The 24,498-nt window shown below is 35.1% G+C and overlaps 2 protein-coding genes across 2 annotated transcripts; one reads left to right on the top strand and one right to left on the bottom strand.

The window, feature by feature from the left end:
• Positions 1 to 12,506: 12,506 nt before the first annotated feature.
• LOC131618523 (uncharacterized) lies at positions 12,507 to 13,638 on the bottom strand. Its single transcript, XM_058889728.1, has one exon. The coding sequence runs from the start codon at positions 13,544 to 13,546 to the stop codon at positions 12,512 to 12,514; it is 1,035 nt and encodes a 344-aa protein (XP_058745711.1). The 5' UTR covers positions 13,547 to 13,638; the 3' UTR covers positions 12,507 to 12,511.
• Positions 13,639 to 15,081: 1,443 nt separating this feature from the next.
• Positions 15,082 to 16,628, top strand: LOC131618522 (uncharacterized). Its single transcript, XM_058889727.1, has 4 exons — positions 15,082 to 15,196; positions 15,282 to 15,572; positions 15,649 to 15,750; positions 15,963 to 16,628. Exons 1-4 carry the CDS (start codon positions 15,128 to 15,130, stop codon positions 16,572 to 16,574), a joined length of 1,074 nt encoding a protein of 357 aa, XP_058745710.1. The 5' UTR covers positions 15,082 to 15,127; the 3' UTR covers positions 16,575 to 16,628.
• The last annotated feature ends 7,870 nt before the right edge of the window (positions 16,629 to 24,498 follow it).

The following is a 24,498-nucleotide window of genomic DNA, read 5'->3' as shown; positions in this document are numbered from 1 at the left end:
CAAGCTAGTAACCTGTAGAAGTCTGACAATTAGCGGACTATTAGAGTTAGTTCACTCGGTAGAAATTATTCTGTTAGGTTGGTTAAAGTTCAATTAGAGGTTTGTCTCTAAAGAAACTCTAATAGAGTAATAGCTATTTTGGATAGAGTAAGCTTTGTAACTGTTAACAATCACAATCTATTCTTCTTGACAAAAATATTCAACTCTCTCAATGAATAGTTCATTGTATTTTCATCTTTATCATTGCACAACACAAAGTCTTCACAGGATAAAAACCCAAAAACGTCGAAACTTACACCTTATGTAATTGGAGATTAAACATAAAAAAAATTGGTCACCTAGTTGGTGTTTTGGTGTTCTTGATTTTAAAGAAGAAAATGAATAATATTTTAAAATCTAAAAAACCTTGTTTAGCGACAGATTTTTGGATTACTCAATAAGCCACAAAAGTTGAGTGTTACACATGATTTGCTACCTCGTCAAAAATTGACAATGTTACTAAAATTCAAATGGAAAAGATTAATTTAGTTCAATTTACAAATTTAAGAGATTAAAACAATTATTATTATTTTTTTAATTTAAGGGAGCAAATTAAACTCGAGTAGACAAAAAAAGGTATAAAGCCTACATATAAAACCACTTTGTCGTTCAACTATATACCACAAGAATTCACTTCTGTTATGTTTTTATTCTTGTTGCCACTATTTGTTTCTCTTTTGTAAGCTAAATTATTACACTCTTGTAGCATGCAAAACATAATTCAATTAGAAACTTTATATCCTTTTATTTACCAACTATAACTCTTTTATCTATTATATATTTTATGTTGTTAAAGTCCTCAAAATTACTCATTTGTTTTATTCACCCATAACCAAGTTCTTATTCTAGCCATTCTAAAATACTACATTATTTAGAAAATAAGAAAATATATATCAAAACTTAATATTAATTTAATATAGTAAAAAGGTTAATCATAGGAAGTTGGGAGTGGTGTGGCTTGCTACCACTTGGACTATTTGGTTGGTTAGGAATGGAGCTTGTTTTCGGAAGGATGTTTGGAATGTGAATAATACCGTTTGGAATGTTAAGCTTTTGGCGTGGAGATGGTCTTTTTGCGGGAAAATTACGCACCCCAATTACTCTTTCTACGAGTTTTGCATGGATCCCTTGCATTTTTTGTCGTAGCCGTAATTGGTTTGTAATTTTCTTTTTGTCGGGTTTGTCCCGTTTCCTCGTGTAATCAGGTTGGAGAACCCTTAGTTCTCCGTTTATTAATATATCTTGCTTACACAAAAAAAAAATTAAAGAACTATACAAGATAAATTTTATAGAAAGACTTAGAATATGTGATCTTCAATTTTAGTCCCGGCAAAATTTATCTTCAAATAATGTTCCTCGCAATATTTTTCGTCTCTATTTTTGGTCTCTCCCGTTAGATTTCACTAACTGGGGCTTACCTGGCACGCCACGTATTACGTCACGTTAGTTAAAGTCAATACTAAAAAAAAGAGACACATTGCGGGAGTTTCAAACAGGGACGGATCCAGACATTATATATTGATGTGACTAAATATGAAAGAAAATATGAATTAAATTATATTGAAAAACTCACAATTTAAACTCGCGGTCGAATCCGATAAAAACCAAAAAACTGATAGTTTTCAAAAACTTGCGGTCAAAACTGGTAAAAAATGAAAAACCTGCCGTTTTAAAAAACTGACAGTTTAAATGTTTTTTTCCAGACAAAATGACACCGTTTTGATAATTTTTTAAAATAATTAAAATTAAAATATAAATAGACTTTGTGCAAAACTTATTTAGGACAATTTTTTTCATTGGAATTAAATTTAGGAAATTTCTTTATCCACCTCCCTATCTTCTTGGTGACCCCTGGTGAAAACTCTTAAACGCCCCTATACTTCGGAAATGCATTTCCGAAGTGCAAAAAAATGTTGTTTTCGGAGATGCATCTCTGAAAACACCTTTTTTTTCAAATTTTTACTTATTTCGGAAATGCATATCCGAAAACAGTCTTTCGGAAGTGCATTTTCGAAATACTGCGCGTTCTGCAGATTAAACAAAACAGCCCCCCCCCCCCCAAATCATTTACCCTAAATCATTCAAAACTCAAAAAATTCGTTTGAAGCAGTTGCATAACCACCAAAGGCAAATTCAAAGATCATCAAAGGCTACTCCAAAGGCTCTTAAACTACTTCTAAAGCACCTCCAACAACACTCAAATCTGTAAGTTTTCTAAACTTTCAATGTAGGATTGAAATTGATATTAGGGGTGTTATAGTGTAGTTCATTTAAGTTATTACATGTCACTGGTGTTGTTTAGATAGGATTATTGGGGTTTTGATGCACTTAGGGCAAGCTTTTGCGTTTTCTGCAAAAATGGAGTCGCAGGTGTTTTCGGAAGTGCATTTCTGAAAACACCTCCCTGACCAGATTCGGAAATGCACTTCCGAAGTTGACCCAGAAAGTTTTTTTTTATTTTCTTGATTATTTCTCCTTCTAACCTGTTCGCTTATGGATTTCAATTGTTTCAGGAATATGGCAGGCAACCCAACACGCATCAGACAGGGGTGAGAGACACGGACAGAGTCGGCTAGACGCGAGCGGGCGGCCCAACTGGCATCAACGCAGGGACGGGGTTGTGTCCGAGTACCCGTGCAGATGGACGAGGGTACTTCCTCATCTGGATCGAGGAGTCGTCTGGCTCGGGTCTCTTATTCCCGTCAGTAGGAGGTACGAGAGGAGGAGGAGGAGGAGGCAGTTAGATACCAGGAGGCGGATGAGGAGATACCGGATATTGACCCTTCGCACAGGGAGGAGGAGGAGGGCTACCCGGGAGGGCCCAGTGACACATCCGTGCTGATTTCCTACCACGAGCACGTTGCTCGACGTGTCTGGGAGGGAGAGGTATTTTTTATAATTTGTCCGACTGTATTATTTTAATCGTTTTTTATTTAGCTTTTTATTCCATATTTTCTTAACGGTCTAATTAACAATATATTTTGTTTTGTTTTTGTTGTAACAGGAGAGACAGACTTTAAAAATGGTGAAACACGCCCGAAATATTTTCGGTCTCATTAAACCAGAGGCGGAGTGGTTTAATGATGCGGTGACAACTTCAGGGCTAGGTGGGCTGTGCATGACCGGGTATACCACCATCAGCCATGGCATGCAGGGGGCCTTTGTGGAGCAGTGGCACATGGAGACGTCTTCTTTCCACTTACCGGTTGGGGAGATGACGATCACCTTGCACGATGTGCAATGTCTTCTTCACTTGCCGATTAGGGGGATGTTGTTGGACCATTCCCGGATCCAGAGGGTCGATGTGATCGAGTGGATAACGATCTATCTGGGTATGGAGCCAGATATGGCTGATTTTGAGTGTCGGACGACAAATGAGCCTCATATCCGGTTCTCCACACTGAGCATTTATTACGAGCACCACTTGGTGGCGGCGGCCGAATCCGAGGATGCGGAGAACGACCTATTTATGGAGTATCACCGTGCCTGCGTTCTCCGGTGCTGGTTTATGTTTTTGGTAAGCACTACACTCTTTGTGGACAAGAGTGCAAGATACGTCGACGTGACCTACCTCCGCTACTTCATGGACCTGACTATCGTTCACCAGTGGAACTGGGGGTCAGCTATTCTGGTATACCTATACCAGAAGCTGAATGAGGCCTCCAACTGGAGGACAAGGCAGTTGACCGGATCCGCCACACTCCTGATGGTACGTTTCATTTTAATTGTTTCACATTTATTTATGGTTCGTATTTATTTTTAATATATTATCGTGTTTGTGTTTCAGGGCTGGATCATCTCATACTTCCCCCGCATCCACGGCTTCGCTATTGATCTGGCGTACGAGGACGCCATGCCCAGGGCCGCCCGATACGTTCTCCAAAGGGGGAACAATGCAGTGGGATCATATCGTGGGTACCTCGACCGCACAGCTCACGATGACATCACTTGGAGGCCATTCAGCGACTACACTGTTGTTGTCGCCTTTGAAAGCATCTCGTTATATTCTGGCCGGTTGGCATGCGGGACCAACACCATGGTGAGGTATCTCCTTGAGAGGTGCATGCGACAGTTTGGATTTGTGCAGATGATACCCAGGTCACCTTTTGAGGCTGCTCCTGACACAGTTACCCGAGTGGAGTTCACTGGCATATTTGCGGATTGGGAGCGTCATGTGGTCCCGGAGGAGTATCGTCGCATGCAGGTCACCCAGGACTGGAACAGTGTGGAGGGGTATGTCACATGTTTCTATCGGGCACATCCTCTGATGACATCCGACGCTCCCGACGCTCCTAGGCCAGCATACAAGGAGCTTCTATAGAACCAGCAGGCCGAGGATGACCATGCCATTGATCTCCTGCCGATCTACCAGTGGATAGAGCTGCTTGGGCGGGACGCGTTGGACCGAGGTATCATTGATCAGGGCGGTCCAGAGGCAGTCGTCGTGGTGTAGAGGATCGTCGGTGACGCGGGCCGTGCGGCGGAATATAGGAGGCAGAGGAGGTCCCAGGGAGTGAGGGTTAGGCATACCCAGTAGGGTTAGGGTTTATTTTTCTTGTATTCGGATTGTATTTCGCACACTATTACTCGTTTTGTATATATATATTATTTGGATTTTATTTATCATATTAGTATTTTATGTTGATATGTCGTTTATTTTGTTCGGCGTTTTCGTTTAATTAAAAATACGGGACTGTTAAGAAAAACATAGAAAAAAACACAATTTCTGCATAATTCGGAAGTGCATTTCCGAAATCCCCCAAAATGTGAAAAAAGGTGTTTTCGGAAGTGCATCTCCGAAAACACCTCCATTTGGTGTTTTTGGAAGTGCACTTCCGAAGTCTGGGAAAATTTAGAAAAAAAATACTTCGGAGATGCATCTCCGAAGCAGGGGCAAGTTGGGGTTTTCGCTGAGGGTCACTCCCATAGGGAGTTGGATAAAGAAATTTTCTAAATTTATTTGACATTATAATATTTTATATTTTGTATTTTATACTATTTTATTGTGTGTGATCACTATATTTAAAATTTGAATTTAAGGAATGAATTTATAAATTTTAATATTTTGAATTTTTTAAAGTCTCATGATTCTTTTAGAGATAAATCATCTGGTTCGACCAGTTTAATAACTATATAATTTTGGTATAGAGATTGTTTTATTTGACTGAATGATCTAATTTAATAATGCAGTTCGACCAGTAATCAGATGGTTCAACTAATGACTAGTTTAATTTTTAAAATAATGATGGTGAAGTTTGAAAAGGAGAAAAAATATAAAATTGTAAAAGAAGAAAGTTAAAGAAAAAATAGTTAAATTAATATTTTATTTTTAATTTAAAAGTATTATATAATATATAAATATTAAAAAAAATATAAAAAAATTGGTGTAGCTGCCTCAACCTAGATCCGCCTCTGGTTTTAAACTCCCTTTAAATAATTTTAAAACAATAATTTTTCACAAATCAAATACTCTCACTCTACCTTCTCTCCCTCTAACCCCAACAACGACCCATCATATTCACAACAAATTCCTCATCATATTCACAACTTGTTTGAGTTCACAATTAAAAAGATTATACATTGTTTGAGTATCATGATAAAATCAAGTTAATTTGGTTAAGTTCGCCACCCAAATTTGTTGAAGTTGGCTACTTTGAAATTTGTCATGAACTTTATTAAGTATCATGAAATTTGTTACTTTGTTTACTAAACATTTAGAAGTAATCAGAACCATGAACATTGATATATATATATATATATATATATATATATATATATATATATATATATATATATATATATATATATATATATATATATATATATTGATATATATATATATATATATATATATATATATATATATATATATATATATATATATATATAAAGCAGCTTCTTTATTGATATTGAGCATTGATATATTTAGTAGGGTGACTTTTAATTCATTTTTGCTAAACACCCTCTTCTCTTCCTTCGATATCTATCATTATTATTAGTAAGGTGGCCTGTTATGCATTTTTATAGGCCGTGGAGGCTCAAAGCAATGGTTTAGTGGCCTAAACATTATACGTTGTGAGGTTAACGTGAGAAGCCTAGTATTTGTAATTCTTTTATTGTTAGGTTACAATCTCCATGCCAAAAACTCCTGATAGTAGAATTTTTTTTTTTAGAATCATACTTATTTCATTCCTTCACTTTAATGTTGACACTTGTTTACCTAGATTTCTTTATTTTTTTCGTTTGTTAGTGTTAGACAACAACATTAAATCACACTTATATTGTGCTGTTTCGGTGCTTCTTTCTTGCTTATTTCCATTAAAACAGATGTTCATGGATAGTCTTGCATGTAATAAAAACTTCAATCTTTTTAAAAGAGTTTCATTTTTCCTGTCCTTTATATAATTGTGTTATTGTTGGTATAACATGTTCCATTTTCAGCTTCACGTGTATTCTTTGAATAGCTATTAGGATGTAGCTTAGAGTGTAACATAGTTGTTTAATTAAGTAAAAAGAAACATAAATGCTTTTGTAGGAAGTATACTCTAGCTGGCACACAGTTAAGGAGGAATGAATTTGCCTTAATTACTTTTGCTTGTGAAAATTTTAAATTTTTTGAGTTATTTAAGGGGGTTTTAAACCCCCGCAATCTGTTTATTTTTCTTTACTGTTGACTTTAACTGACCTGTTGTGACACGTGGCGTGCCATATAAGCCTCCGTTAGTGGAATCTAACGGAAAGGATCAAAAATAAGGACATAAAATATTGCAAGGATCATTATTTACAGAAAAAATTGTAAGGACAAAAATTAAAGATTGTCATATTTTTTTTTTATAATCAAAAGTGGGTCAATGCCCTGTATTAGAAGAAAAGAAACAAAATAGGGGGACTAGGCCAAAACCTCAAGAGGAAATAACCCGAAAATTAGGAAAGCCATGCAAATTCCTATTGAAGTCCACCAAAACATTGGTATGAACATCATTCTACCAAGAAAAATTATCTAAAGTTAGACCTATGTTATCTAACCTATCTGCACATTTGTTACCCTCTCTATAGATGTGAGATATACAAAAATTCCTAGACAAAACGTCTAGAAAACATCTATTCTATCTATTTCTAATATTCCAAGGAACCAAAGAAGGTTTGGAAACCGCCGCAACCACTAATTTAGAATCCGAATCCAACCAAAAGTGAGACCAATTCATAAAATTAGCATACTCCATAGCACAAATATCCCCCATAAGCTTAGCAAAAACCGAATTCCCAAATCCCAGGAAGGGAGCAAAACTACCAATGTAGTTATTGCGAAAGTCCCTAAAAATACCACCACAGGCTGCTTTAGGAGGAACTCAACAGCAGCCCCATCTGTGTTGCCTTTGAACCAAAATCTCAAGGGAGGAGACCAAATAACCTCAATACATCTCGGAGGCGGAGGAGGCTTGATAAGGATATTGAAAGCTTTGAAAAGGATAAAGTCCTGCATATTCACCCGCGTTCCCTGTTTAATATGCTTACCCGCTCAAGAGACAATGGAAATAACCGACGCAATGCAAGACCTCCAATTAGAAACAATATCCGAAAATCTGCAGTTATTCCTCGCTCTCCAAATCTTAGCAACAATTAACAAATAGTCCACAAGCAAAATTTCCCTAGATTGAAGGGACTTGTTTCCATCCATGAAGCTCAAAATATCCTGCAGGAAATATATGTACAAGGCATTATGAGAAATATCAGCCAGCCAAGACCGAATATTTCTAGCGAAAGGACAATCAAAAAACACGTGTTTGGAAGTCTCCGTATTATTTCTACAAAGGCTGCGCATAGAAGTCATATGCAAGCCCCTCTTCGAAAGATTGTCATCCGTAGGAATATTGTCATGACAAAGCCGCCAGAAAAGCAACGAAGTCGAGGGAGGAATAAAAATGCACCATAACATCTTTCCCCAAGGGACAACTTGAGGAGAGCCCGCAGCGTGGATATATGCACTCTTGAGAGATGGGTGACCATCCGTCAGAGGGCTCCATACATGATTATCAGAGCCACCGCAATCCACGTAAATATCTTTCGTCAATTATGAAAGAAACAGAAAAACAGAAAGAATATTCGGAGGAAAGCAAACAAAACCATCTCTAATGAACAAACTCAAAAGAACTTTTAAGTACTTGAAGTTTTGTTGAGGAATATTCAAATAATCCGCAAGAATAATGCCGCACCAGTTATCCAACCAGAAGTTAATCTTATCTCCTTTGCCCACTAGCCATCTAGAATTGCTTTTGATAGCATGAAACATGCTCTTCATACCAGACCAAACAGAAGAGAAGATATGATAGTTTATATGAGAATTGGCCCTTAGAGTCCTAACTTTAACCACATGAGCCCAATGATCATTTAAATTAAGCAAATTCCAACAATGCAAAAGGTTGGAAGCAGCATTGATAGACTTAAGAGATCGCAAGCCAAGACCTCCAGCTTCCATCGGAATGCAACATTTGTCCCAGGAAACCGTTACTAACTTACGCTTCGAGACATCCCCACTCCAAATAAAATTCCTGTAGCTTTTCTCAATAAACTTCCGGAGAGACATAGGCCAATCATAAATAAGCAACGTATGCATAAGCATGCCATGAATAACCGATTTGACAAGAATCAACCTCCCTGCAATAGACAAAAGAGAGGCTTTCCATTTGGCCAGCTTAAGAGTAATTATGTCTACTATGTGCTGGAAATGAATCGGCTTAGATCTCCCCTTGAAAATAGGAGCACCCAAGTAAAGAAAAGGAAGATGACCAATAGAAAAACCCAACTTGTCAGCAATCGAAGAGTAACGCAAAGGAGACATAGACCCAACATAAACTATAGATTTCAATAGGTTAACATGTTGACCTGAACAAGAAGCATACCGGGTGAAGAGAATAGAAATAGCCTCAATTGAGCTAAGGTTGCCCCTAGAAAACACCATGATATCATCCGCATAAAGAGTGTGAGAAGGAATGCAGAGATTTTTCGTAGCCTTGATCTGCAAAAGCTTCTGGGATTTTGCCAACTTCGAAAAAGCCCTACTCAAAACCTACTCCGCAAGACAGAAAAGCAGGGGGATAAAGGATCCCCTTGTCTAACCCCCTACAAACATTGGAAAAACCGCGCTTCCCTTCGTTAATGGAAACCGCAATTTGAGCAGACTTGAGAATACAACGGATCCACCCACAAAAAATGTCATTAAAACCAAAGTAGTGCAGAACCTTAAGGAGAAAATCCTAATTAATCGTATCAAATGCCTTCGAGATATCCACCTCCAACACAACGTTTCCCCCAGAAGATTTCTTATGCAAAATATTAGCTACCTTCGAAGTTAACACAATGCAGTCTGAAATACCTCTACCCTTTACAAACGCCTTTTGCTCTTTGGATATAGGATGAGGCAGAATTAAGGCCATCCTATTGGTAAGGATCTTCGTGATGATTTTGTGCTTGAAATTCGCAAGAGCAATTGGCCTAAACTGATCAGTTATGTCCGCACCTTGAACCTTTGGTCTAAGAACAAGAGTATTAGAATTATAATTTGGCAACATCCAACTTTCCTTGAAGAATTGCAGAGTTGCATTATGCACACCCTCTTTAATAATATCCCAGTAACTTTGAAAGAAAAAAGGCCCAACTCCATCCGGACCGGAGGCACTATCCTTCTTTAGACAAAAACAACATTATAAGTTTCCTCCATTGTGGGAAGCATAGTTAAAATGGCATTAGTCTGTTCACCAACCTACTTTGGATTGACCTCATCCACCAAGGTGCAATCCTGCAAAACAGAAGAGTTGTTAAAAAAGTTCTTATAGTATTCCACTACATGAGCAGCAATAATCTCCTTGTCCGTCACCACCTGGTTGTCCACCTAAGAGATTGAATCATCTTTGTGGAATTCCTAATTTTAGCTACCCGATGGAAAATTTTTGTATTCCTATCCCCCTTAGAAAATCAATTCAACCTAGCCTTGTCTTTCTAGAAAATCTCCTCTATGTTAAGGGCAAGGTCAAGATCCCTCTGAGCATTCTTCTCTTGATCCGCAAGCAAATCCGAGTAATCGTTGCTCTCCAAATAAAGCTGAATATCCTTATGCTTATTCTCTACCAAAGCCACATTATCCATAACATCACCAAAGACCGTAAAGTTCAAATTCTTGAGCTTAGCCTTAAGAATATGCAACTTCCTGTTCAAAACAAACATGGGACAACCAACAATGTTAGTTGACTAAACAGACCGAATGATATCCTCGCAACCCGGGTGATGGCTCCACATTTGAAGAAATCTGAATTGAGACATCAACCTTGCATTTTGACAATCAAAGTCCATCAAAATAGGATAGTGATCTGAATTTGTCTTGGTTAACGTTGTGCATGAGATTCCATTGCAAGCATCTAACCATAAGTGATTACATATGACTCTATCTAATCTCTTTTGAGTATTGGCGCGACCACATCTACCGTTATCCTACGTAAACCTCGCACCCTTAGTAGGAATATGCAAAAGATGATTGGAATCTGTCCAAGAGGAGAAATCCTCCATAGAAATTCTAGAGGGATTAAAAACATATTTATAAGGACTAAAAAATATCTAACCCTTAATATTTATCGGAAAATTAAAGAACTATACAAGACAAATTTTAAAATTAATACATCACAAAATACAACTGATACATCATAAAATCTCAATGTTTGAAAAATTACATTACAAAATGTAAAACCTTTTCTTTGCACTCCAATGTTAGGAATCAATGTCAATGCCAATGATGTAGCTAAACAGACAATCATAACCCATGGTGAATTAAAATATGTATTGTAAGCTTGAGCCAACCATGTCTTCCATTTATTTGTGTAATGCTTTTCAATTTGACCATTGTTATTATTATATTTTACTATACGTTAATGCATTTGTGTAGGAAACATATGTTGGCAAATAAGGACCTAAGTCGTTGAAGAAGTTTGTCAATTCTTCATCATTTCCAACTAAATTTTACAATATACTGGCTGATTTACGTTCCTTAACATCCTCAGCATTGTCTACTAATGAATCCATAAAGCTCAAGAACGTACAACATTCATAGTCGTAGTGAACATCTAAACCTTCAACTGAATCCTCAGTAATCATATTTTTAATTCTTTAATATTATCTTCAGTCTTTTTAAGCAAAAGTTTGCATGCTTGGTTAGCATCTCGGCCAATTTTTTTGCCATATTCTGCAACCAATATTGATGTCCTTAGAAGCTTGTAATGCTCTCCTTGAAGATTTTAACCATTATGATGGATGGGACCAAGTGATATACTCATGGTGTGTGTAAAAAAATTGACCTACTACATTACTATTATTTTAAATTCTAAAATATTCCAACTTTTAACAAATGTTTCTTGGACAACCAATATTATTCTTTATCCAGAGAGATAGAGATATAAGATAGAAGGTTGATATGATCCTTTGCTGTTGGACAACACTCCAACTCCAATTTTATAAGGGTGAAGAGAGAGAAATTTAAAATACAAAATATGTGGTAAAGATGGAGAGAGAAAAAAAATGACGAAACAGGGGTAAAGAGAAATAGGATTATAAAATGGATGTAGAGTTGGGTATATATAGTTGGAGTGTTACTTTTCAAACACCCGTACAAAAAATCGACATACATTTAACCCTATATATATATATATATATATATATATATATATATATATATATATATATATATATATATATATATATATATATATATATATATATGGGTTAATACCACTTTTCACTCTTGTAATATATGCGAAATTCGTTTTACCCCATGTAATATTTTTTGTTTGAATTACCTCCCTAAGCGTGCAATTTAAACACCAAAATTGGAGGAGAAAATCAAACAAAAAAATAATACAGGGGGTAAACTTTACACTTAGGGGACAAAAGACATAGTATTTTTATATTTCAAGAGGGTGTTTGAAAAAAAAAATTACAGGGTGAAAAGCGAATTTCGCCTATATTACAGGGGGAATTTGTATATTTAACCATATATATATATATATATATATATATATATATATATATATATATATATATATATATATATATATATATATATATATATATAAGACAAAGAGTAATGTTATTCTTATACCCATATTATACACCAATACTTACACCAAACACTGTTCACCGTATAAAAGTGATATAAAAGTGATATATCTAATAATATAAAAGTGATATATCTAATAAATAGATGATGGAGTGGGCGTAGAGAGAATGAGGGGTATCAACCCACCCACCCACAAATGTTAAAAATTAATACATCACAAAATACAACTGATACATCTTAAAATCTCAATGTTTCAACAATTATATTACAAACTGGAAAACTCCAATGGTAGAACTGAATTATGACACACAATAAACTCAATTAATTCCAACACACATACATATTTATAAATTTATTAGGAGTTTTGCTTATTTATTTAGGATGTATCGCAAACCATGTTTGGATGAAAGTAAGAATCAATGCAAATGATGCAGCTAAAAAGCCAATCATAGCCCATGGTGTGTTGAAATGAGTATTGTAAGCTTGAGCAAACCATGTCTTCCATTTATTTGTATAATGCTTTTCAATTTGGCGCTTGATGAGAATATATTTCTTACTGTAGGTTACTGCATTTGTGTAGAAAACATGACAAAACATTTTTGTCGGCAAATCATCACCTAAATCATTGAAGAGCTTTGCCAATTCTTCATCACTTCCAAGTAAATTTTGAAATACACCAGCTGATCTAAGTTCCTTAACATCCTCAGCATTGTCAACCAATGAATCCATAAAGCTAAAGAACGAGCAACATTCATAGTCATAGTGAACATCTGAGCACATCTCATATGCTATTAAGTTTCGAAAAAGATAAGGTGTGACATCATTGAACAAAAAAACAGGAAGCCTTAGCTCTCCACCAAACCACTTAGACTTGAAGGAAATGTTACTCCATCTCCATTTATCGGTCTCATTTTGTACCACTCGAATTCCTACCGTTTTTAGATCTCGTATACTCTTATAAGTATTCCAATTATTTACAAATTCCTGTTCATTTCCTCCTGCTTGTGTTTCCATTTGATCTTGTCCTTCAATGTTGTGAACTATATTGGATGACAAGTACACTGATCGATAATAATCAAGTATATGGAAGAATTTAGGATTATCCACTTGGAGTACCACTATTCCCAATCGCTTGAATGCACCCATACTACCATAATTATTATATAAAAAAGTCAAATCAACACCTTTCTCTTTGCATAGAATCTCAAGCATTTTATTTGGAAGTTGGTTCTCTAATAATAGAGCATCTCTCCATATAAACATTAGCTGGTCCAACTTTAGATTTAAATCTTTTGGAGAATGTTTATCAAGATTTTCCATAAAATATATCATAGAACATCCATCCACAAATAATATCCAAGCAAGATCATTATCATTGTAACCTTCAGTTGCATCCTCAGTGAACATGTTCTTCAATTCTTCAATATTATCTTCAATCTTTTTAAACAAAAGTTTGTATGCTTGGTCAGCATCTTGATCTATTTTCTTGCCATATTCTGCAACAAATATTGATGTCCATTGAAGTTTGTAATGCTCTCCTTCTTGAAGATTTTCATTATTGTGATGTATGGGACCAAATGATATAATCTTTGGTAAGCAGTACGTATAAAATCTTCCTTTTAGTTGCAAAAATTTTGGAACTCTTTGGATCTTAGGAATTGAACTTTGGCTACTTGGATCAAACCTTTGTTGTGCATCTTTCAACTGAGAAAGTCTTTTATCCATAAAGATATCTGTCATGAAAGATCTAATGGTTGAGTGGTAGAGAAAATGACTATATTTATAGCTTATGTCAACAATTTTATATTTCTTTATTCGAAATTACCTACCACTAGAGTAAATCAATATAATATATATAACAAAAATGCTATTTCGACACTAATTTCTACAATTACACCACGCCGTATTTCACACCAATATTATGATAATAATTAATTTAAATATATATATATATATATATATATATATATATATATATATATATATATATATATATATATATATATATATATATATATATATATATATATATATATATATATATATATATATATATAAGAGAATGTGTTTTTTGTAATTTTACTTAATGAACCATTTATTGAATGTGTTAATGAAAACATGTTTGAATATATTTGTGTGAATGTATATATTTTATTAATTGTTTATTCTCAATAAATAGGTAAAATGTCATCCCGATCTGAGAAGGGTAAGGGTCAGAAGACCCGACGCCCAAGAGCAGTAGTATGCCAGTCTCCTCAGACAGCAGTGTGCCCCCCCCCCCCCACAGAGTCAGTTAGCAGGTTACATGTCCATGGCCAGTACCCAACCTCTTACGTCATTACTCTCCTCTCAGGGGAGGCCTATGTCTGGGTCACCATCTTTTATTCGCCCACCTATGGACTTTAGTTATCCGTTTCAGCAGACTGCAGGACCTAGTTTTTCATCATACCAGCAGACTGGAGGATATAGTTTTCCACCTAACACACAGGTGCCCCCAGGATTCCAGCAGACTGGAGGATCTGCTAGCTTTCCACCTAACACACAGGTGCCCCCAGGATTCCAGCAGACTGGAGGATCCCACACTCCATATCCCACACAGGTGCCCTTATCCTTCCAGCAGACACCGATGCCCCCACGCTTCCAGCAGACCGGGGATCCCACACCCCGCATCCGACTCATATACCTGCACGTGAGGATGATCATGTGGAGTCTGGTGGGGATGATACTGTGCAGGATGCAGATGATGTTCAATCTGATGGTGACGATGTTCAAGGGGAGGATGATCCGAGTGAGATTCATATCATTGACGGTAGATATTATATTTGGCCCGCTGGAAATTCGTAAGTATCTTATATATTAAATTTTTATTAAGTTTACATTTCCTTTTTTTAATATAAATTTATATTTAATGCATGCTAATTAACATAATTGTTTAGGTTTGGGCCGAGTCGGACTGCTGCCAGGTGTGTGTACTATGTGATTCAGCACATGTATAAAGAAGCTTGGACGACTTTTGGAGATGTTACAAATAAAGATGCTTGGTTTAATTGCTTTAAGGTACAATTAATATATTTTTTCGAGTCATTGTTTTTTTAAATTTTTTTTACTATAGTTTTCTAACAGTTTATTTTAATGTATTCAGGAAAAGTGTACGTGGGATCCAATGAGCGAGAAACTTGTTAAAAAAAATTATTTCAGCAGAACATCAAAAAGACTTTCTGACACGTTGCGAAATGTTAGAAAGCGTTGGGAACGTGATGGTAGTCGTCCTGCGTGGTTGGGCCAAGAAGTTCTTGAAAAACTTATTGCATATTGGAATTCAAAGGAATTTAAAGCTAAGTCTGAAAATGCTAAAAAAATGAGGGCATCTGAAAAAGGAGGTCACCTTAATGCAGTTGGAAGTATAAGCACTTACGAACATTCTCGACGCATGGTAATTATTGTCACTTTTTAAAGTTATGTTTTGATTAATTATTTGTTTTTTAATTAAAGTTAATTTTATTTTTTAGGCTAAAAGGTTGGGGAGACAACCACTCATGATCGAGTTGGTTAAAGAAACTAGGACCAAAAAATCGGGTGATTTAGTTGACGAGCGTACTCGAAAAGCTTTGGTAACTTATTCAATTTTTATTATTTTTTTTTATTTAATGGCAATTTTGTGATGTTATTTTCACGTGGCAACTAAAAAGTTCCGGCGTGATTTTCATGTGGCAACTATGATGTTGTGGCATGTAAATCACGTGGCAACTAATTTTCAATTTATTATTTAATATAATTTAATTGAAGTTATATATACATAATTTTTATTCTATTTTATGTGTAGGAGGATTATCAAACAAAGCTTGTGGATTTTTTGGTCGCTAATCCCAAATATACTCCTAGAGAAGGAGAGCCGCTTCATCCAGATGTTGATTTTTATATTTGGAGTGAAGTCATTGACGGAAAAGGGCCTAATGGATGTTTTTTTGGTGCGGGAAATTTGGCGGGAAGCTTGAGAAGTGGAGATCGAAATTTATTTCAAAGAGTTAGAGATGGGGAAGGATCGTCACGTCCAACACAATTGGCACCGCAAGTAATGGAAACAATAAGACAGTTGGCTCTAACTGAGGCGAGACGCGAGTTAGCGCAACGTGAGGCGGAGCTAAAGGCCCAAATGGATGAACGTGAGGCGGCGCTAAAAGCACAAGTGGAGGGGCAACAACGGCAAATAGAGGCAATGGCTAAGATGCAAGCAGAGATGCAACAACAACAAATAGAGGCAATGGCGAAGATGCAAGCAGAGATGCAACAACAAATGCGGTTATTTATGCAGTCTCAACAAAGTGGTGGTCAACCGTCTAGAGGAAACGTGGGAGCAGCTGACACTGAGCAAGAGAATGATGATGATTTCAACCTTGATAATTATCCCGATCCCGGTGATGATTTTTTAGGATGAATTTTATTTTTATTTTAAATTAAAATTGTGTGAGATAACAAAATTTTATTTATTATATGGTAGTATTTTGGATATTATATTATAAATATAATTTATTTTAGTAATTTAATATATTTTTGTATTTAGTCTATTATTATTATTATTAATTTAACTAAATAAATATTTTTATTAATATTTATTAATTTCCAACAAATAATATTAATAATAAAAATCATATTTTTTTTAAAAAGATTTTAATATTTGTGGCGTGTTTTTCATGTCACTGACTTGTGACATGTAAAACACGTCGCAACTTTCAAAATTAATTTCAAAATTAGCGACGTGTTTTACATGTCACAAGTCAGTGACATGGAAAACACGCCACAACTTTTCTTCGTATATTGTGCCATCCTGCTTTTTGCAGACTTGGTCTGTCCCAGTTGCAGATAAAGGATTGGTAATTGTGCAGAATTAGCGACGTGCCTACCATGTCACAAAGTTGTGACGTGATTAACACAACACAATAAAGTTCCCACGCACTCCCAGGCGACGTGAGTGATCATGTCGCTAATTTTAGGTTCTGACGTTATTTTCCATGTTGTGTCATGGATTCCACGTCGCTACAGACGTGATTTTTTGTAGTGATTTAGGTAGGTGTACATGTATAATTGGGTTGAGAATCTTTGAGGGTTTCATTGGAAAAACTGTGAGGGTTTCTCCTCAAAGATCATGGTGATGATTTGGGGGTTTTGACAAGATCTTTGCAATTTGGATTCGATCAGGTGAAAGTTTTGAGGATCGGGAGGTTCTTGTAAAGGAGAAGCGTGAGATAATGAATCAATTGGAGATCTTGGGTGACAACAATTCACAATTTGGATTCGACCGAGTGAAATAAGTCTCTATGTTTTGACGATAACAATACATATATTTTGTATGTAACAATTTAGTTTCTAATAGTTTTTTGAGTGTTCTAAGAGATTCTGGATTGTTGTCCATAAAGAATCATCAGAAACAAGCAAGGCGCTTCAGGAATACTATTTGCCTCTGATTCTGAAGAAATATCAGTAGTTCTGAAGAATATTGAATTCTCATCAGAAACTAGAATTACGGTGTGCTTCTCAAACAAGTTGTTGCTTCATAAGTCACAAGTAATCAGAAGAAAGAACTCTGTTAGAGCTTCTGCACCAAGATCATAAATCAGCGCACAAGAGCGAGCTTTCAAGTCAAGTTCAGAAGTCAAGATTTTTTAATCAGAAAAGCCGTTGCTTCTAATTCTGAATACATCAAAGGTCAAGCCTTAAAAGATCAGACTCAGGGATTTACTAAAGATCATAATTGAGCTAATAAAGAAAAAGACCAGAAGTGTCTTCAAACAATGAAAGGACATGTTTGTCATATACTCACATATTTGATAACAATGTTCTAACTCTTAAAGGATCCTGAAAGAAATTCTGAAGAAACCAATCTAAAGACCAAGTGCTCAAGACTCTAAAGACGTGGTTCTGAAGACTCTGAAGACTTGAAGTTCTGAAGACCCAAAAGCTTATTTTATTTCTTCCAACGCATGCTCTCAGCCTCTGAAGTTCAAGAAGAATAAAAGATAACTTTATGTAATACGAGGTACAAGGTACAGACGAATGTTTCATTACCATAAAAGGAAGGACAAGGAGTACTATTCTATAGAAGCTATTTTCCACCAATTCATAACAACATATCAAGCTATAAGACAAAGACGTATTGCATCATTCACATCTATGCCTGGTTCTATCCGTTGGAAACTAGCCGTTGGAAATCAAAAGGACCTTCTTGCCCTCCAACGTCTCTTTTGAGAAACTATCAAAAGAAGACCAAATCATCCAATAATGTTGACGATAACTAGTAACGTTGTTGTTGCAATCACCACAATGCTAATACTCATACTACCACAAAGGTTGTTGTAGATACAGTTGTTAATTGTCGTTCGACTTGAATTTAATTCAACCAACAAAAGTTGACAAGAATCAACACATGAAGAAAGAATATTCTACAAGATGCTACTCAACTATAATCAAATCCATCTTGTTAAAAATCAGAAGAAGCAAGGAGATGTTGCTCGTGACTTTCTCTTTAAAGAAGATGAAAAAGAAGAACACTAGAAGATGCTTTCCAACATATAATTATATACATCTTTGTAAGAACAATGTAATGAACACAAGAGCTGTTGCTCGTATTGTGTTATAGTTTTAGGATTTTTCATGTAATTTTTTTTTAACATAAGAGTTATTTCTCAGAATTGTGTTAAACAATACGCGCTTAATCAATTGTGTAATCTGCTTAGAAGAAGAAATCATATAAACAAAAATCTCATAAAATGTATGTTGAGAGTATCTTGAGGGAGCGAGTGAAGGTCAGAAGCTCAAGAAGACAATGGCGGTGAGTCATTATGGAAATCCTCTTAGAAGACCGAGTGAAGGTCAGAACTCTAAAGGGGTAAATGAATGTTATATTCGCCGAGATCACTGAACGTATCATTTCGTGGTGGTTAGTCACTTGTAGTTACTTGTGTATTATGTTGTCAGTCACCAGCGGTTACATGTGCAATTGTAATCAGTTTGGTTATAGTGGATTGAAGGGTGATTGGATTAGCTTGAGGGCTTCTCAAGTGAACCAGGATATATCGTGTGTTATTTACTTCTGTTTATTTTTAAATTATCATAAGCTATAAGAAGACTCAAGTTCTGAAGAAGGATGAATGCTTCTGAGAAACGATAAGCTTCTAATAAATAAGAATTGAAAGCTTTTAATGAACACAAGCTTCCTAAGCTTATGCGTAAGAATTTAATAAGGGAAAAATTATTGAAAACCTAATTCAAAACCCCCTTTCTTGTGTTTTTATCCACCTTCAATTGGTATCAGAGCTCCGACTCTATATGGATTTTTGAATCAAACACTTAACCGTGTAGAGAGATTTAGGAAGATAAAAACTATGGTTGTTACAAACTCTATTGAAGACAATGCTCTCTAGTCCAAAATATCATATGTTGTGGAGATAGATTCTATGAAGATCTCAGACTCCAACTCAACTATCAGAAGATATGAAGTTCGGAATCACTCTAATGATATTATCATCATCAGAAGCCTGTAAAGAAATTGTCAGACCAAGATTGGAAGCCTATGAAAGATATGTGATAAAGAGTCAACAAGTGAGAGAAAGACTTGATCAAATTCTTAAGATGAAACTGCAGTTATGTTTCTGAATCGAAAAGGAAGAAATTTGAAACTCTCAGAAACAAAGGTAAAAAGAATCAAAGGAAAGATTTGAAAGGTTAGAATCTCTAAACCCCATCTCTCACTATGCATTCATTGTATGATGTCTTGATACTTGTACGAATTAGGAGATGTCTTGATCATAAATATCTTAAGTTTGAAACCCTCTTGTCCTCCTAAAAATAAAAACTATTAAACGTCATCATTATCATATGGTCAAAACCCTTGCTAAAACTCATGTATAACATACATTCATTTTGGTAGATTATTTTGTTTTGGAAATGAAATTTTTTATCACGCTTTATCCAATTTTGGGTCGTATCTCTTTATCATCCGTCTTGAAACTATTCAATTATCTTATCCCATAAATTTTCAGTTATTACAATGTCAGTTTCAAAATCTCTTAGCAAGTCAGTTACGTTTTCATACCTCTACATAAGTTCATGTCTTATTCTTATTCATTCCAATATATTTTACTCTTTAAACATTTTCTTTGCTCATTCTCTTTATCATGTCTCCGAAAACTTTCCTTGGAAACGAAGAACTTCTTGAAGTTCTTTATGAACGAAGGCCTATTTTTTCTAGGCTAACTCCTGATGATCTTAACTTCAAACAAAGTATCATCTATCAAGGATGGTCGAAATATGTGGAGATACTGCATGGACCAATTTACCCCATTTGGGTCAAAGAGTTTTGGAAGTACGCCACCATGAACTCAAAAGGTGCTTCTATCTCCTTAACTATTTTTGGAATTTCATTCATCATCAATCCAAAAATCATTTCTGTAGCCACTTGTTGTAGCTCAACTGCGCTATTGTTAAATACTTTCATGTCAAATAATCTCGAGATGAAAATCTCAGTACCATTCATAACACTTCGAGTGGTTATGCACCAACCGATCCTAAAACACTTATTCCCACTGCTGCTATCTGGTTGCAGTTTGTGCTGAACAACATCAGACCTAGAAGGTTCAACCTGAACATTCTAGAATTTAATGACAGAATCCTAATCTACTTTCTTGTGCATCATGTCAAAGTCAATCTACCCAAAACTATCTTCAATTATCTCATGGACTCGATTGTTATCTCCAGCAATCATCATCAATTCTATATACCTTTGGGAAAGTCCTTTCCTCTCTATTCTTTGAAGCCATAAAGTTTTCAGAAGAAATAATGTTTATCGTTTGTATCCTCTGTAATCTCTTCTCTCACTAGCTTTAACTGCCTGTGCTATGTTCTCCCATTTCTTTCTGAGCATATATCTTGAGTGATACGCTCCTTGTGTTACGTCATTTCTTCAATTAGTCTCATCTCTTACTCTGTATATGTGTCAATTTTGTTATCCTTTCATATACTTACTCTTAGGTTTTTCATTCTTTTCTCCATCATGTCTCTAATCACATTCAGTAGGAGGTAAAAGCCTTCTTAAAGTTAGTTCTGAGTCAGTTTTGAGTCTGTTGTTTCTCTTCTGTCTTTATTCATGTCATGTATGTTTCTCGTATCTAAAAAAAGAATATTTGTGTGCTAATATCCATCATTTTTATTTTCAAAAGTAGCTTACTTTTAAATATACAACCTCTCTGCTACTAAATCATCATTAACAGACATAGGTAAAAGAAAGTAACTTAAAACTCTAAAAGATTAATAAATATCATAACTATTATTTGAAATATCTTCTAGAAGAATTGTAAATCTGGATACTAATTTCAACACTGTTTTAAAAGCTGTGAACGTTTTGTAGGGATATTATATTGTGTCAGAAGCATGTTAGTTCTCCTATCTGTAGCAACATTAATTCTAACATTAATTCTTAGCAATAAAAGTTTATTGAGAATAGGTAAAATTCTACTCTACTCCTATCTCTTGTCATTGAAAGAAGATACACTCAATTGATTGCTTTAACAAATCAATCTCTTGATTCCTGTGAAAATATTTTCTTGATTTCTATGCATGACCGTTACATCTCTAATCACTATCATGTCCTAATTCATTTATCACACATGTCTCGGAAAAGACCTCATAATCTTTTCATCACACTTATTTGATGAGACATTAAAAATGGTGATAATCTCGAGTTAGATTTTCTAGTCTTTCATTGTTCTTAACAGTTACTCCTTTTCTTTAATACTTATTTGAGTATCTTCTCCTATTATCATAATTGAGTATTTCATGGAAAATACATAGAATCCCGCATTCATGGATATCATGAACTCTGATTGCTAATCAGGTTCTGAATAACTTTTGTGTCTAACTTTTGGAATCAGACTCTGAGAAAATGTTTTGACAATCAGACTCTAAAAACATGCTATCCACAATCAAACACTAAGTTCTTCAGGATCTCTTTTAAAAAATCAGGCTCTGGAAATGCTATTGGAAATCAAGCTCTGAAAATTAGAGATCTCATTTATTAAGACTTTAATGAAAGTTCTGAGTCTGTGTCTTTTTAGAACATCATGTTTCTGAATCTTCCTTAACTATCAATGTTTATATTCTTTTTTATTATGACAAAAAGGGGGAGAAGAGATAATGATTTTGATATACCTAATTCTCAAATAAATCATTTCTTACATTCTAACATACTATTTGAAAAGGTTTAGAATATGTTTGTTGAGAATTAGTGCAGGTACCCTCTGACAAAGCAACTTTGATCAGTTTCTGAGGATAATAATTTCCTTCTAACAATATCATGAGTCTTAGACTCAGGGGGAGTCTCCATCCCAGGTAAGTATTGTTTCTAACATAAATATGTTTACCCTGTGAAATTGTTCCATCAAAATACATGGTATTGTCATCATCAAAAAGGGAAAGATTGTTAGAACAAGATTTGTTGCTACACTAGAGGTTTTATCAACCCAGGGTTTCTGTGCATAATAAATATCACGTGTGTGTCCATAAGTAAAATGGGAATATAAAGCTTTTGGTTTTATCACCATTTCTTTTGGTTTAGGATCAAGCATTTCATTTCTTGGTGTAATATAAGCAATGCTTTTTCTCCCATTTCCACTCACTCCATAGATCATAGAAGTCATCTTGCTTCTCTCTATGTTTTTTGCTATAAATCTTTGAAAAGATGTTTCATATTTCTTAAAAACACATCCATAATCCATGGGAGCTTCTAAAAGAATTTCTCTTTCTATTTTTTCACTCTTGCTTCTGAGAGAAGAGTTTTCTTTTTATAAACTATTAAGTTTTTCTTTAAAATATAATATTTTTTATCAACTCACTATGGGCTTCAAAATTGACTACGTGAATCTGTTTCAGATTCTTGTATATTTTCTGAAGTCTCTGACTTTTTTCAAGAATTTCAACTTAAGATGATTCAAGTTTAGAGCGAGTTAGATGAGAAAATACCCCTTAAGTGTCTGAATTTGATTCGGATTTAGAGGCGTCAGTGCTAGCCATAAGAGCCATGTTAGATTGTTTATCTTCAGAGCCATCTTCAGAAGATTGAGAGTCGTCCCATGTTTCCATAAGAACCTTCTTTTTCTCCTTGAATAATTTCTTCTTAGGCTTTTATTTAACCAGTTTGGGACATTAATTCTTGTAATGACCATGCTCTTTACACTCATATAGAAGATGACCTATTTGTCAGCTCAAGACTTCTTCTGCCCCGATGTTGACTCAAAGCGTCCACATGCCCTTTTGTAGCCTATGGACTTGTTATATCTATGCTTCCAGAGTCGTTTAACCCTTCTAGATAATAGAGACAACTCGTCCTCTTCAACAGAACTTCCTTCAGATTTTTCTTATTTAGCGTGAAGAGCTTTAGCCTTTTCATATTTACCTTTAGAATTAAGAGCCACATACTTCACTTTCCTTAAGGGCTTATCCTCTCCTAGATCGATTTCATGACTCCTTAAAGAGCTTACAAGTTCCTCTAGGGTGGTGTTATTCAGATCCTTAGACACCTTAAGCGTTGTCACCATTGGTCTCCATTTCTTTGGCAGGATTCTGATGTTTTTTTTACATGATTTGCAATAGTTTCGCCTTTGTTTAAAGCTTTAAATCCATCAACAAGAGTTTGAAACCCTAAGAACATATCCTCAATAGTCTCATCCTTTCCCATTTTGAAAGCTTTATATTTCTAAATTAAGGCCAGAGTCTTGGCTTCCTTCACTTGATTATTTCCTTCACGAGTCATTCTCAAAGAGTCAAATATCGACCTAGCTAAGTCTCTATTTGTAATACTTTCATACTCAGTATAGGAAATAGAATTCAACAAGATTGTTCTGGATCTGTGATTATTCTTGTTATCTTTCTTTTGTTGCTCATCCATCTTGCTTCTTTCAATCTTTCCATCATCACAATCAGTAGGATGTGTGTAACCTTCTATTACCATATTTCGTAGATATGCATCATATACAAGGAATAAAATTTCGATTCTATCCTTCCTGTAATCAGAATTTTCTCCATGAAAGATTGGAGGTTTGGAAGAATAATGTTCTTTATCATTGTTGCTTATAGATGCCATTATAGTGTTTCAGAAAACTGGATTTTTATCTCACACAATTAAGTATTTGACACAATAGTCAGTATCAGAACTGGAGATTTTATGCCAATTAAAGGTTTAATAAACTTAATAAAGAGGGTTTGAATTGGGTTTCTAATGTGACAACTTTTTGCAGACCTAAAAACAAACTTAACAATGATAAAAATACTCAAGGATTTTTATACTGGTTCACTATTAACGAATTTAATCC

Source organism: Vicia villosa, linkage group LG7 (assembly GCF_029867415.1).
Source record: "Vicia villosa cultivar HV-30 ecotype Madison, WI linkage group LG7, Vvil1.0, whole genome shotgun sequence".
NCBI lineage: Eukaryota > Viridiplantae > Streptophyta > Magnoliopsida > Fabales > Fabaceae > Vicia > Vicia villosa.
This window is presented reverse-complemented; position numbering and strand designations above follow the sequence as displayed.

What these genes read in the sequence shown, in the direction of transcription:
- LOC131618522 (XM_058889727.1), top strand. Translation starts at nt 15,128, where the DNA reads ATGTATAAAGAAGCTTGGACGACTTTTGGAGATGTTACAAATAAAGAT. An exon ending in CTTGGTTTAATTGCTTTAAG is followed by an intron (nt 15,197 to 15,281) that starts GTACAATTAATA and finishes TAATGTATTCAG; the next exon opens with GAAAAGTGTACGTGGGATCC. An exon ending in ACGAACATTCTCGACGCATG is followed by an intron (nt 15,573 to 15,648) that starts GTAATTATTGTC and finishes TTTATTTTTTAG; the next exon opens with GCTAAAAGGTTGGGGAGACA.
- LOC131618523 (XM_058889728.1), bottom strand. Translation starts at nt 13,546, where the DNA reads ATGTTCACTGAGGATGCAACTGAAGGTTACAATGATAATGATCTTGCT.